General features: G+C 41.4%; 1 protein-coding gene across 1 annotated transcript in view; it reads right to left on the bottom strand.

The window, feature by feature from the left end:
- Positions 1–6,229: 6,229 nt before the first annotated feature.
- Positions 6,230–16,292, bottom strand: part of DPYD (dihydropyrimidine dehydrogenase) — an 832,560-nt gene continuing 822,497 nt past the window's right edge. Inside the window, exons 22-23 of the mRNA XM_029062931.2 lie at positions 10,719–10,859; positions 6,230–7,604 (exon numbers count right to left, since the gene is read on the bottom strand). Coding sequence (XP_028918764.1) covers positions 7,434–7,604; positions 10,719–10,859 — 312 coding nt within the window. The 3' untranslated portion in view covers positions 6,230–7,433. The remainder of the gene's footprint in view (positions 7,605–10,718; positions 10,860–16,292) is intronic.

Genomic DNA, 16,292 nt, shown 5'->3' with positions numbered 1-16,292 from the left:
GGGGGAAGGTGATTCGAACACTGAGGGGGCGTCATTCTGCTGGAAGCCAATAAAGAATCTGGTTGTCTCCATCGAAGGAAGGATTTATTAATGACTTTATTCACCAAGGAATGCGCACGCACACACACAAATTCTTCAGAAAGCGAGAAAATGGCAACAGTGAAAATCAGAGCAACCCAGATGGCCCATAAGCAGACTAATTATGTGAAAGACCCAGAAGCAACTCTAAAGTTACCAACCCAGCTGCCGATGGAGGCTGCCAGGTAAGCCAGATGTTCTCAGGGCAGAAACATCTTCCACAGTTCATCAGAGAAGTGATGCCGCATGATAAAGGAAGCCAACGACCTCTTTGCTTTATGTTAAAAATGAATGCCTCATCTCCTTAAATACGCCGAGCGTCATAAAACGCCGAAAGATTTATAAACCTTCAGATTGTGAAACCCATTGATTTAGTGGGCAGAACCTTTTCTCCTGTTTGGATAGGCATGATTACTCTACCTCCAGCATAGGCTTGTGTACCCCTATGTGGTCATAGGCTGCGTAGAGCAAACATTCTCAACCTGTGCTGTTGGCTTAACATAGCTTGTCGATGGGACAAAATTAAGGATGTGCTTCTTTTAGTTTCAGATGAGTATGATGGTATTTGTTAAGCACTTGCTATGTGCTAGGCAGTGTTCTAATCACTGGGGTAGATACAAACTAATCAGGTTGGACACAGCCCATTTCCCCATGAGGCTCACAGCATTAGTCCCCATTTACAGATGAGGTAACTGAGGCACAGAGCAGTGACGTGACTTGCCCAAGGGCCCAACCAGACTAAAAGTGCATAATCAGTAATCAGTGTAAGATAGCTGCATTTTGGGACATGTTGGGAGCCCGTCTGCCTATGAGAGAGAGGAGTGGGGGAAACACCTTGCCCACCAGTGGCATTAGATGCTTAAACAGGGCTTGTCCTTCATGGACAAGTACATCCTCAAAACTCTGGGCCAAAATTCAGAAGTTTCAATTTTGAAAACAAAACTGAGACATGGCAGTAATATCTCTATCCCTTTTTCTGCATTCCTCTACTACTCTCGCCACCCTCAGAAACTTCAGATTTCAAGGGTACAGAAGATGAATTCTTGCTTCCCATAAGAGAAAGAGCTGCAAAACTGCAGGATTTCCACCTTCCATTCCGGTGCTTGTTTCCCTTGGGGAGACAGGTGTTTCTTGATAAAATATATGATTCGATGTTCAATTTTTCAATATTTGAGGGCTTTTACTTGGCCCAGAATCTAGAACCTATTCATTTATTCAGTCAGTCGTATTTATTGAGCACTTACTGTATGCAAAGCACTGGACTAAACGCTTGGGAGAGTACAATAGAACAACCAGACACATTCCTTCCCACAGATACCAAAGGCTACTGGGAAAGACAGGTGAGCAGCAGCATGAATAGAGCAGTGGATCTCATTTTCACTTGGAGCTCGGGAAGGAAAATTACAGGTAAGAGAGATAAAGGTCTTGACGCTGATGTTGATTAAGGTAAATTATTGATAGAATGCTAGCATTGTGTAACCTTGATTCATCAGTAATAGCATGCATAAAGGAGACATACATACAAAAGTAGGAGAACAGAGAGTTTCAGCAATGTAATAGATGGAAAAGCACTAGATCATCCAGTAAGTAAATAAGTAAATATCTCGATATACAACCGTACCCAAACTCCAGTGCCAAGACCATTCACCAGAGGGTCTAAATGATTTTACTTCATTTATAATAAAGTTAAAAGCTACTTGTAAATGCAATGGCAAATATGAATATAATGATAAATAGGGCCAAAGGCTTTCTACTTATACATAATTATTTATATGTAGATATTTTACCATATATCCACATAGAATTATTTATGTATTCATATATATGTTCCATAGCCATGTCCCACAAACTTTGCTTATAGTGATTGACTGGCTATTTTTTTCTTTGGCGTTTTTATGGTATTTGTCAAGTGTTTACCATGTGCTGAGCACTGTACTAAGTGCTGGGGTAGGTTTAAGCCAATTATTTCCCATATGGGGCTCATAATCTTAATCCCCATTTTACATGTGAGGTAACCGAGGCCCAGAGAAGTGAAGTACCTTGCCCAGGGTCACACAGCAGACAAGTAGTGGTCGGGATTAGGCCCTTCTAGGGCCTTCTGACTCCCAGGCCTGTGCCCTATCCATTAGGCCATATATTAATGTTGTTTTATACCATTTTTAAGAAATTTAAGTAGAAGTAGAATAAAAGACATCTTATTAACTAATGGAATAGAAATGAGGTTATCCTGCTTTCAAAACTCTCTGTATCATTAAGAATTTCAACCATGATGGTCTATGCCTAGTTGAATGGTATGTTTTCATGGCTGAAAGCTATTCAGGGTTGCATGTACGGTTGTTTAGGGCACTGCCCAGTCCTGTGTGTCCCTAGATCAGTCAGAGGAGTGCTCTTGGATCAGCCTGGCCTATGGGAAATAGCACGGGCCTGTGAGTCAGAGGACTGATTTCTAATCCCGAATCCGCTACTTATCGGCTGTTTGTCTCTGGTCAAGTCACTTCACTTTTCTGGGCCTCAGTTCCCTCATCTGTAAAATGGGGATCTGTAAAGTGGGACAGGGACTGTGTCCCACCTCATTGTCTTGTATCTACCCCGGAAAAGTGTCTGGCACATTGTAAGTGCTTAACAAATATTATTTAGAAAAATAAAAAGGATGTAAAGAAGAACAAAGGAGTGGAAAGGCAGTGGAGACGAAGGGGACCAGAAAGAGAGGACTGCACACTGCCACACTGGTGGTGGCTAAAGAAGGGAGGCAGAGAGGCAACACAGAGCCTTTTCAAGGAAGATTTGTAGCCTGATTTTGATTTTGATTAAGGGGAGAGTTAAGAAGATGCTTCGTAGATTGTTTTGGGAGGAGCCTGAAATAAACCGCAGGCCATCAATATGGGAATACAGATGCTCAGCCAGAACAAATTTGGTGCGTGTGCTCAATCACTAGTACTCATTGAGCACTTGTGTGCAGAGCACTGTACTGAGTACATTGGTGAGTACAATAGAATCAGTAGACCTGGTTTGTGTCCTCAAGAAAGTTGCAATTTAGCAGGGGAGATAGAACCTAAGTGCATAAGTGTGTAAGAAATGCAACAATTATTATTTGAGTACTTACTATGTATAGAGCACTGTACTAGCTTGGGGAAGTGCAATAGAGTAAGTAGACCCAATCCTAACCATCGAGAAGCTTAAAGACTAACAGGGAAAACAGACCTTAAAATAAATCAAAAATAGGGAAGTTATAGAGCATAAAGATACATATGTATGAGTTATAAGGTGGGGTGAGTACCTAAGTGCTTAGGGATTCTAGACTCAGGAGTGTGAAAAATAATTTTGGTATTTAAGTTCTTACTATGTACCTAGCATTGTTCTAATAGGAGTAGATACAAGGTAATCAGGTTGTCCCAGGTGGGGCTCCCAGTCTTAATCCCCATTTTACAGATAAAGGAACTGAGGCCCAGACAGGTGAAGTGACTCATCCAAGGTCACACAGCAGATAAGTGGCGGAACTGGGATTAGAATCCATGACCGCCTGACTTCTGGGCCCCTGCTCTAGCCACTGGGCAGTGCTGCTTCCCAGTCGTGAGTGACATGCTAGGGCAGAGAGATCAGATGGGGAGATGAGAAGTTAGTCATGAAAGGAGTCCTGGAGGAGATATGTCTTTAAGTAGGCTTTTGAAGATGGAGAGCCTGCTGGTCTCTCAAATATGAACGGGGAGGCAGTTCCAGGCTTTATGGAAGGGTTGAGCAATGCGTTAAAAGATGGAATGCTTCACAAATTTGTGTGTCGGTCTTTTCTGTGGAATACCTCACATTTGGTACATAACCCAAATATGCTACTTCTCAGGTTTTTTTAGGGTGTTTTTTTTTGCCTAATGAACAGGTAAATGACTCTGTATTTTCCCTTCTCAAGAGACTGTTAGCTGAGCATTCTCCTTTCACATGTAAGTTATGTGAGAAATATTCTGTTAGATGAATCTGCTCTAGAGATTGTTTTTAAAAAAAACCCAACAACTTATGAGGTTTTTCCCGCGAAAAGCAGGAGGTGGCACAAGCTATTATCAGTGGCATTCCTGTCACTGCCTAAGTTTTGTTACTTTCTCAGCTTTGTCACGTAGCAGTATAGCCCAAGGTCTTTGATCTCTCTATTAGAACTTAAAAGGATGGGCTTTCTGGAGTTCAAAGCGAGGCACTCCACAATTTAATTGCCACCTTTCCCCTTAGCAAATAATTCTATGCGGGGTTTTGGTGACCAAACAAATTAGGACACTTGGACTGTTTTCTAATATTCTCAATACCCTTACAAGCTTGCTAATTGTCAATTAATATCAGATGCATGTTTGGTTAAAGATAGACAACTTAAGCTGTAGAATTCCTGCTAAGATCTGTTAACAAACCTACTCACCTCCACGTAATACGTTAAAATTGATTTCACATTTTTAAAAATCAATGCCAGAAAAGCTTGCCATCTGAGGCAGATCATGTTTACCTCAGAACAGGAATCCAGGGGTCACCCAGCTTCAGCCAACTGGTTCCCCCCAAGGGACCAGCTCAGGGTCTTTGAACCCGCCATGGGATGTAAACTGACCCAAGGGGACTCCACAGACTGGGTTGAAACCAAAGTAGGCTTGGAGCCAGAGGGCTCTCCTTGTCCAAAGATGACGAGTCTGGGAGGGGGACAGTCATTACATTCGAGTCCCAGGTTCTGTATGGACACTCTCTAGGATGGCACATTGTAAAATGTCAGGAAAATCCTCCAGCCTCTTTCTGGGGAGTGGGTGAGAATTTACCATTTGCAAATGAATAGGTTTTCTTAATTCCAATGCTGCAGGGGTCAAGGTGATGGACGTAAATTGGCTTTGTATGGCAAGCGTTTCTGGCATGGATTAAGAAAAATGAAATCAATTTCCATCTATCACGTGGAGGTAAGTTTGTCAACAGATCTTAGCAATATCACATTATGTATCCGCACATCAAGAGACAAATGACTGACATCATCCGATGTCCTCGCAAGCAGAGAGCCCCATGCCAGCTGTCAGTCAATCATATTTATTGAGCGCTTACTGTATGTAGAGCACTGTACTAAGTGCTGGGGAGAGTACAATATAATAGACACCTTCTGCCCACAGTGAGCTTACAGTCAAATGGGGGTGATAGGCATTAATATAAATAAATTACAGATATGTACCTAAGTGCTGTGGAATGAATAAAGGGAGAAAGTCAGGGTGACACAGAGGGAGTTGAAGAAAAGAGAAAGAGGGCTTAGTCAGGGAAGCCCTCTTGGAGGAGATGTGTCTTCAACAACAGGTTATGAATTACCTTTTTCTTCAAGCCCTGTTTGAATGGCTCCTGCTTCTCAGTCGATTTTCTGGAGATAGTCAGTGGTATTTACGGTAAAAGTAGGAGCTGGCTGTCTCTCCATAATTCCTCCATGGGGTGGGGGAGGTGATCAATCAATCAATTAATGCTATTTATTGAGTACTTACTATGTGGAGAGCACCCTACTAAGCTCTTGGGAGCGTATAATATGACAGAATTAGCAGACACGTTCCCTGCCCATATTGAGCTTACAGTCGAGAGGGGAATGAGTTCTCTTTTCATCTGAGGCTATAAGGATAGCAGACGAAGTTGCTATCCTTGGAAAATTCCTGTCCAGTAAATCGGATCTGGCTTTGCTAGGCAGAGTTTCCATTTGTATCCTTCACCTCCTGTAAAATGTCTCTAGTGTAATGACAAGGGAAAAGAGGAAAGCAGAAAAGAGTAGAAGTAACACACAGGAAGGCCAAAGGGGGACACCAAGTGTAAAAGAGAGGTCCACTGTGAGTGAAACTGGGCTGTCACAGAGAGGAAGATGACACATGCCTTTCGGGCGCACCCATGGTCTGTTGGGATGGGTTCTCCGAGCTGCTGACAATTTTGCTGGCAGTCGAGCAGAGATCAGTGGGATCTGCCAAAAGCTGAGAGATTATGAGGGTGGGGGAGTGCCGGCGGGGGGGTGGGGGGGATGCTTGGGACAGTGTTTTATTCACCAGTGGGCTGCCACATTGAAAGAGAGCATACGAAGATCAAAATTTTGTAGTTGACGTTAGAAATGACCATTCTCTATGAGGAAAGCAGAAATGCTGAAATGAAATTTGGTTCAGAAAGGAGGCCAAGACAGCCATCTTGCTTAAAGCTGCTTTTATTTCATACATTTGGAATTCAGAGTCATATGCTGTGTTGAATAAAGTTAAGGCATGTGCACAATCAGAAATGCTGATTTTTGGAATCTCAGTATTTCACAGAGGTGACGTCCTCGCTTACCTCCACTTTGTCTTTGAATTTAGATTGATTCAGCCGTAGCTTAGCAATGATTGGGGATGCACATACAGTCCTACTGGGCTTGAAAATTAGGTTAAATCTAAAATACTGTTTCGCAAGTCCAGCAATCTATATTTCCTCTTGACTCTAGAATTTCTATTCCTAAACATGTCTCCTAAGAATGAAATATAAGGCAAACTGGTCCAGCAAATGTGCCACATATTTCTGAGACTCATATTTTTTTCATTTGGGAGGAAACATGACCAACTGCTTAATCTATAGTTTGCTCAAGCATTAATTGGTACGTGCATTAGAAAATACTTATGCAGAGGGAGGGATGTGGAGCAGGAAAAGTGGATTTATAGGCAGTGCATTCACTAATATCTCATTTTGTAATAACATTTTAGGACAATTGTCTTCATTTGGAGAATTTAGATATTTTTAAAATCTGAGTCGTACACCAAGCCCAGGAAATACGATAGCTTTTTAAAGTGCACATTTCAAAGATATATATGTAGCCAAATATCAGGCATATTAAAAACATTCTATCAAAATTTAAAGTGCTTAACATAATTTTATATCCCTGTCTTAAGATTTGTGTCCTAGAGCACAATCAGGGTCCGATTTATTTCATCTGTTTGTTTCTTTATGTAGCTAATTACATTTCATGAGAAACAGTGTTAAAATTAAATGTAATTTTTAATTATAAAATGTTTCCTTGGTAACGGTTTTCTGGTATGCTGCAGTGTACGTTGTTCCAAAATACACAATTAGGCATTAAAGACAGATCACAGGATAGGGTAATTTTGAAACTGTAGCACTAATTACCGAAGAAAAGTTAATGTTTTTCTCAATGGACAATTGACAGTGAACCTTCTATTATTCCCGGGCAGCTTAAGTATTAGAAAACTTTTCTCAGAAAATAATCATCATTTAGCATGGCCATTGATAGCTTGGTCATGAGCATGTTTAGCACAGGAAGATTTAAAAATAGTGACTGTAATTAGAAAACCTATTGGCATCGGCAAGAGATTGTGGCGTTTACAAGAACCGTTCAACTAATCACCTTAACACACTGGATTCACAGCTAAGGGCAAGCCTCTCTTTGGTTCATAAGGTGTTGTCCTGGAAACCATTCTGATGCAGTCAATAATAGGGCATACACTGAGACACAAAGTGCAGCCTGTACAACTGTCAGCAACAGTGGGCAGGTGGGTTTCTGGATCAAACTGTATAGCCTGCAAACAGAAATAAATGGCATGGATGTCACTCTTCACAAAGGTCAAGAATGTCCCCATTTTAACATCCACATTCTCACTGCTGCATTATAGCACTCCGTGACATCCTTGGAGGGGACTGCAGTGCAGCTATAGCAACAATTTAGCTGCCAGAAAAAAAAAGAAATCCTTTCAAATTAGAAATACAATGTTTACGACCCCTGAGAGAGATGTTTCTCTTTCATGTGAGAAAAATATTTCAAAACATAGAAATTCACCAATTTCATTTGTTCAGAGGGGAGCAGGGTGGGGGGTGTGGGGGTCTCTATGGTATCTGGCTTGTTGTCAGCATCCCACATGCGAATATTCACCGTCATTCCCCTCTCTTGGCACGTGTGCAATCCCCATTTGGGGATATGTTTTTTTGGTATAAAAATGTGCTTTTGGCTAATAGGCAGGTTACATCCTCCTTTCTGAATATTGGTGGTGGGGTCCTCATTAATGTTTTCAAATATGAAAAATTCTTTTGCTGTGTCTTTTTTTTTTTTCCAGTTCAAAATGTGGGATAATGTCGATTACCCGAAAAATTAAAGAAAAAGAAAGCCAGCTAAGAGGAACATTGCAGAAATAGGGGAAAAGTAGGCCTGCTCCTAGAGGAAATAAGCCAGTCTCCTCTTCACCAAAGTAGTCACACTTTTCACCAAAATCAAAATAGCCTTATTAAAGATGAGAAAACACATATCCTCACTCTCAGACCAAAATGACTATGAAAGAAGCTTAAAAAATGATACCAGTCAATATTCTCTTGGCTTTCCATAAACACAAAATTGCATAACTTCAAAATAATGTAAATTTAATAGGCTCATGTGCATTTTTCCAAGAATAATAATTGTAGTATTTGCTAAATGATTCAGACCACAGTTCTTGTATGCCTATGTAAAATCTGCCTTCTGAATGAGAACTCACTAGACTATATTACATTCAAATTCCTGTGGATATTTCAACCATCTTCTCTTTAGACATTCCTTTCATTTAACAACTAGTTTCCGTATTTTATAAGAAGTATTGTAGGATCCAGAGTGGGTGTTTGGAGGAGGGAATTCTTCCTACATAAAAAGAATGTGTAGGCTTTGAAGAAAATAAAAAAGATATTTGTGTCTTAGAAATCCCACACTTTGAACATTTTAGACACACAAAACCTTACATTCAGTTGAAGATTCTGGTTTCTTATATTTAATCCTTTTGAGAGTGAGGAGACAAAAAGGGGCTTTCTAACAAGAGCAAGTTCTTTTTTATGCACGATTTTGATTTTTCGGTTATTGCGCTGAAACATTGTTATTTAAGTTCTATCAAAGCCAGGATCCTTCGGTGGGACCTCAAATCTTTTCTATCAAAGATTCACGATATTAGGGCCTTGTACAACGTGAGTGATAGGCCTTATGAGCCTTCCTGAGCACCGGTTAATTAAAGGAAGCTGAACCTTGAATAAATGCCTGGAATGTCATTATCCTTCTTTAGAGATTTATCCACAAAATGTAGGCTAGACATTTTTAGCAAGAAAAGAAGAGCAAGGTGTTTAGGTTGACGTTTTGGGCTACTCTGATCCCACAAGTCATTAGGAGACAAGAACACAGATTAAATTACCATGGTCAGAAATCACCCATCCCTACCTGGGTTTAGGACATTACTGTCATCCAGGCATTTTTCCTACCCAAAAATGGTCCAACTAGACAGCTTGCGAGTCTGAGGACTGCCGGAGAGGGGAATAATATTTATATATATAATAATTATATATGATATAACATATAATTATAATATATATAATATAAATGTTAATAATATTTCTCATTAAGATTGCTTTCAGAGGATACAGCCGGGGGTGGCCCCTACACAACTGATGTGGTTCTGCCCCAACCTCCGGTTATCTTTTGCAAGCCCAAGTGTTTGTTGGAGAAGCAGTGTGGCTCAGTGGAAAGAGCACAGGCTTGGGAGTCAGAGGTCATGGGTTCTAATCCCGGCTCTGCCACTTATCAGCTGTGTGACTTTGGGCAAGTCACTTAACTTCTCTGTGTCTCAGTTACCTCATCTGGAAAATGGGGATTAGGACTGTGAGCCCCAAGTGGGACAACCTGATTACCTTGTAGCTATCCAGTGCTTACAGTGCTCGGCACACAGTAAGCGCTTAACAAATGCCAAATTATTATTATTCTCCCAGCTGACTGATGACTTTTAATGGAGCACCAACCCGTCAACAGGTCCAGGACTCGAGGTCCAGTGTGCTCTTCCAGAGAATGGACCCTAACGTAGTAACGTCATTCTCCCCAAACACAGGGCTGCTCCTGGAAATTAAAAAGGTGTATTTGGAGGAGAATTGTTGTCTCAGACCACTAAGGAACTGTAAGGGGATTTCAGTGTCGGTACAACATAGGCAGCCATCTTTCCCTTATTCTCCGACACGATTGCTTTTCCCAAAATGCTTCCCTAACCAAACTAGACATGCACACCATCGCTTGCTCACAGACGGTCGAGACTTACTTCTGCTTTTGTCTGCTTTGGGCCTGGCTTGAAAAGCAGGTAGGTAGGGAATTTGTGGCCCAAGAAGTATTCTCTTAACTGATAGACAGTGGAGCAGGTTCAGGGTTCTGTACTTCCCCGAGGCAGAAGCAGTACAGTAGGAGCTGCTGTGGAAACACCGACAGAGACACCTCTTTCTCTGCAAATGTTAAACTGGAGCAATGAATCTTTTGGGGTAAATGGTGAAGTGATTCACTAATAAAGCACATTTTGTCTCTCCAGTGTCAGCAGCCTTGTGTGACTTACTTGTGAGCTGGGTCTATAATTCCTTTATTATGAGGTCTACCTGCTGATGAGATCATATTAATCCAGCACAGGGCTTTGGACGAGGGTGTACTTAGCGGAGTAAGTTATAGCTATGTTCGCAAACTACTGCTGTGCTATGAATTACTAGAGGTGAGCCCTGGGAGCGAGAGCCTGGAATGTACCCGTGTTAAAGACCAATATTTGGTACATCTGTTTTTAATCACACACTAAGTAACAGAAAATGGATTCTTTCTGCCACCACGGCCAGAGCGATAACTCACGGTGCCTTTTTGCTAATTACAGCTGGGCTCTCACCTGATAGCCAGAGTCATTGCAAGTCATGTAGCATTTACCACAGTTGATGCACATTTCTTCATCAATCAGGGCCACAACGTGTTCGATTTTGTTAAGATCCCCAAATGTTCCGATATATTTCAGGGCTTTTCCGATTACATCCTGAAAGAGATGGTATTGGGTTATTCTGGAGTTACTCTTCAGAGTCAAAACACAAAAACGAACACTGTTCCGAACTTTCCTCCTGTAGCATAACGCAGGACGTTAACGGGGGAGGCTACGGTTTCAAACTTCAAAGAGCATAATGTGGATAAAATATGTTAATGTCCATGACGTTCAAGATGTAGTCACTGTAGAAGAACTCTGATTTTTGAAAGTGGTCCACCTAGTCACGTAGCTTGGACTCACCCTTGGTTTATGTGCTGGGATCACATTGCACTGCGTTCTACATGCTTTCTCAAAAACTCGGTACAGAGCTCTGCAGGCAGTAACTGCTCACTGTACCAAGCACTTAGTACAGGGCCTCGTACCTGTGTAAGCTCTAAAGAAATACCATTGATGGATGATCAATAACTGGCTACAATCTCAGTGGTGTATCCCACTTCAATGTCTCCATGAGCTATAGAAAGGAAACAGTATATCTTAAAGTTACTGCATCTAGAGTTTGCTTAATCTGCAGTTTGGAACTTGAAGATAAAGATAATCAATCATATTTATCAAGCTCTTACTATGTGCAGAGCACTGTACTAAGCATTTGGGAGAGTACAATATAACAGACACATTTCCTGCCCACAATGAACTTAGAGTCTGGATGACTATAAGCCAAAAAGCTATAATTTTATACTAAGACATTTGATTTAGCAGATAATAAGTAGGCATATGTGGGCATTAATGAAATTACTGATGAAACACTTCTCTCTCTCTATACATATATGTATCTATGTATGCATTTAAAAAATATATATATTAAAGTGAATCGGTCATTAGAGAAGCAGTATGGCTTAGTGGATAGATCAAGGGTTTGGAAGTCAGATGGAGGTGGGTTCTAATTTTTACTTCACCATATGTCTGCTGTGTGATCTTGGACCTCAGTTACCTCATCTGTAAAATGGGAATTAAGAATATGAGCCCCATGTGGGACAGGGACTGTGTTCAACCTAACTGGTATCTACCCCAGCACTTAGAACAGTGCTTGACACATAGTAAGTGCTTAACAAGTACCATGATTATTATTATAATCATTATTATTATGACACCTCTAAATCCTACAGGTATTTGGGGAACAGCTTCCATTCAGGCAGATGGTTCAAAGGGCTGTCCACAAAATCAGCAAAACTCCCAACCAGAGGGGTCTGAAGCTGCATCCCCCAGGATCAGGAGATGTTAAATTGGGGAAAGCAAGGGGAAGAGAAGTTTCCCAATTCCTTCACTGCAACATATCCACCTGTTTGCCTCCGTCATGTCTGCTCACCCTCTGACAGAAATGACGCACAGGCCAGAACGACAGATACATACTGGGAAATTAGAGGGAAAGGTCCAGTTCATCCTCATTCATACTTGCTAAGCACTTCCTGTGTGCAAAGCACTGTACTAAGCCTTTGGGAGAATGCAACACAAGAGAGTTGGTAGACACGTTCCCTGCCCACAAAGAGATTAGAGTCTAGAGGAGGAACATACATTCCAGAGGAGGAGCTTACAGTCCAGAGGATGTTTGATGGTAGAGCAACCATCTCACATTACCTCCCAGAGCCCTGCTTTCCTTGCTGGACAAAGAAAACTGGGTCTAACAGACACACTGATGAAATCACTTACAGTCTCATGGCTCCAGAACAGTCCCGCCAACTGAGGCAAGTAGACCTAAGTGGCTGGCCACCCTAGCCATTAATACTCAATGGACCGAGCTTCGGTTATGCCTGTGGAAAATGCAGGATCTCACGCCAGAGGAATGAGGAACCCTTCACAAGTGCAGCAGCACCACACACTCTACGCCAGATCCTAAACCTCTACAGCCTGGCCCTCTCCAATGATCGGAAGCTGCTCCGGTTCTTTTTATCCATGTTTTAGGTGTGTTAGTGTCTCCCTTTGAGTTTGCACGTGGGTGTTTTCCTGTGGGTGAAAGAGGAGCAACGGGAAGAAGAGACCTGGATAGGCAAGGTTAGGGAGACGGAGGGGAGGGGATCGAGAGACTGAATGGAAGATCGTGATCTGGAAGCAGGGCATCTAATTCTGCTATATTTGGATCCCCTTGTGCATTTAGAAAATTTATATGGTAATATATCCACCTGCCATCTCTTGGTGTTTAATTATACAATTCTTTAAAAATACATTCTGTTATTAAAATATTCTAATTTATGACAATAAATTATCCTGACCCACTACTTGCATCAGATGCTGTTTTTCTTCATTCAGCGCTAGAGTTCCATGCCTTAAACATCGCTTTGTTCTGTCTATTAATTGGAACTTTATTTAATATGTGAAGTGCAGAAAGATGTTTCATCAACAATGAAAAAAAACACTTTGTTCTTAAAACAAAACAGGGGATTTATTCAAGTTTGTCAATTTAGTGTGTAGTTGAGATTTCCTCTTTTTTTTCCTAACTCTTAAGAACAGATTATTTAGTTTGAAATCAAGGTCCATGTTTAAGGATGCTTGACACTAATACAAAAGGAAAACTAAATGTTCCTCTACTCTCTCTTCTTGTATGATTACTTTATTCTTTGTGGGTTCCTAACTCCTTCTGGCTTCCTTTCTTCTGCCTGTTTTTGTCCAACTTCAAAATATTTTCTTCCCCTTGAGCCTGTGGCTTTCAAACTATAAGTCAACTGCAGCCCTTTTTCCTATTAGAAATTAGAGGGTTTCTTATTATATTTAATTGATTCCTATGTTCTAGGCGTAGTATGAGGAGAACTGCATATTATTGCCAGTGTAAAACTGCTCTGAGTAAAGGAAAGGTACTCTGCAAACATTTGATCTTCACCACTTCAAAATGCCAGAACCAAATCCTTTCAGAATAAATAAATCCATGCAGTCCCTGTCTAGCTAGGAAAATCATGAGCTGGTCAGAGGTCCTTAAAGGAAAATGTCCACCATTTTCACCTGGCTTTGGTGTACAGGGTAATTTTATATTTTCCAAAAGCCAGAGCCTGTCTTTCTTATACCCGTACTTTACCACTGTCAATGATGAAAGCCATCCACCAGTGACAAATATAAAACTAAATAAATGTCATACATCTCTAACTCAGAATGTTACAGAGCAGTCTCCAGTACTCTTCTTTGAAGACATTTCCATTTCTCCTATCCAGAACCTAAATGAAGATAAATTAAACTGTATTGCATTTTATTGATATTATTTGTTTGTTGGATATGAATGATTTTTCTGCACAGTTGACAAATCTAGTTGTAAAACTAGACAGTGTTGGAAGCCTTGGGTCTTAGAATCAGCTAAGAGACTCATGCAATCGGTAAAGCACATATAGTTAGACAGCTCCCCCTTGGCCACAGATTTTTAGAGATTAAGGAATCTGGCAATGATTATTCCAGGAAGGGTGCAGATAAATGAAGGCCAAGAAATCTACTTCAGACAGGCCTGATCAGACTACAAAACCAATAAGTTGGGCTATATTCTTCTAGTTTTCTACACATGACCTTTCATTGGGAATTGCGGCTATAATCTTGTTCTGGGCAGGGAATGTATCTGTTTTTTGTTGTACTGTACTCTCCCAAGCTCTTAGTACAGTGCTCTGCACATAATAAGTGCTCAAAAATTATGATTGAATGAATGAATGAAGCACTCAGTCTAATCACTATATCATATCATCAGCTCTTCTTTGAATAACAATTTAATGTAAGTTCCTTGTGAGCAGGGAACCCATCTACCAACTCTGTTGTTATGTGCTGTCTCAAGTGTTCAGTTCAGTGCTCTGCACACAGTAAGTGCTCAATAAATGTTGATTGATTGATTAATGGATGACCCTCTTCAGTTTAATTCTCAGCATAGAAAACCAAAGCTATTTCCATTGTTTGGTATTTTGCTATTTTGTGGGACAATATAACTTGTACTAAACCAATAGAGCAAAAAAGCCTAGAGAAAAAAAATCACATCTCTTCTGAGGTATGATCAAATATTTTAGAGAAAGAAAAGTGCATGGCCTGTTATTTGCTAACTGATCATATCCAGGGAAATGGACAGGTACTGTGAAAATAATCTTTTAACTTAACCTTGTTAGCTTTTCCATTAGATCATACGGGTAAAGACCATGTAGTCTATGTTTACTGTGTTTTTGCCAAGAATCCAAATCATCTCCTCCATCCAGCTTTTCTGTCACTGACAAAACCAACACCACCTTCCCTGCTCCCAAACCTTGAGCCCTGCTTGAGTCTTTTCTTTCAGCTCCCATTTTCAGTCAGTCACTCACGCATCCTGTTGGACCTTTCTCCACAACACTTCCAGTATCCAGCCCTTCCTCTACCCAAAGTGCCACCAGTCTAGTCAGGCCCTTGCCACATCGTTCATATATCATGTCCTGACTTTACTACTCCATCAGTTTCCTCGTTGATCTCCCTGTCTCCAGTCTATATTTTACTTTCCTGCCTGGATCATTTTGCTAAAATGACATTGTGCACATCTCCCAACTCCTCAAAAACTTCCAGGGGTAGTCCGTTCTCTCTGCAACAAGTAAGAACTCCTGACCATTGGCTTTAAGGCGTTCAACATCTCCCCCGCTCCAATTTATCTTCACTCCTCTCTCACTGTGCCCCAGCTGTTCCTCTCAAACTCACTTGCTTCATTCTGGTCTCTCCTGCCGCTGACCTCTTGCTCATATCCTGGCACCTACTTCGAACTCCTTCCCTCTTCATATCATACAGAATACAGTCCTCCCCATCTTCAAATAGCTTAAATCACACCTCCTCCAGGAGGTCTTCCCCGATAAATATCCAATTTCCCAACTGCCACTTCAGCTCTTCAGTACCAGCTGGGCATGCTATACATCTTTCCTCTGTCCTAGAACTCTGCCTCCCTTTAAATTAGGTAATCCATTTTCAAAGTCTTCCTCAAATCATATCTCTTCCAATAGGCCTTACTGGACTAATCAGTCACTGGTATTAAGCACTTACTGTGTGCAGACCACCATACTAAGTGCCTGGATGAGTACAATACGAGAGAGTTGGCAGATGTTCCCTGTCCACAAGGAGCTTACAGTCTGCAGAGGGACAGAGACTTTTTTTTGTTATGTTATGCGCTTACTATGTGTCAAACACTATTCTAAGTACTGAGGGAGTAAAAGTTAATTAGGTCAGACACAGTCCCTGTCCCGCATGGGGCTCCCGGTCTAATTGCCTCCCCATTGTACAGTTGAGAAACTGAGGCACAGAGGAGTTAGGTGACCTGCCCAAGGTCACACTGCAAGCAATTGGCAGAGCTGAGATTGGAATCCAGGTCCTCTGACTCCCAGGCCTGGGCTCTTTTCACAAGACAACATTGTAGTGAATATAGCAGGGGCCTGGGAGTCAGGTGGTCATGGGTTCTAATCCCAGCTACACCACATGTCTGCTGTGTGGGCTTGGGCAGGTCACTTCACTTCTCTGTGTCTCAGT

This window comes from Ornithorhynchus anatinus, chromosome 4 (genome assembly GCF_004115215.2).
Source record: "Ornithorhynchus anatinus isolate Pmale09 chromosome 4, mOrnAna1.pri.v4, whole genome shotgun sequence".
Classification (NCBI taxonomy): domain Eukaryota; kingdom Metazoa; phylum Chordata; class Mammalia; order Monotremata; family Ornithorhynchidae; genus Ornithorhynchus; species Ornithorhynchus anatinus.
The sequence above is the reverse complement of the archived record's forward strand: the minus strand, read 5'-3'. Positions and strand labels throughout refer to the sequence as shown.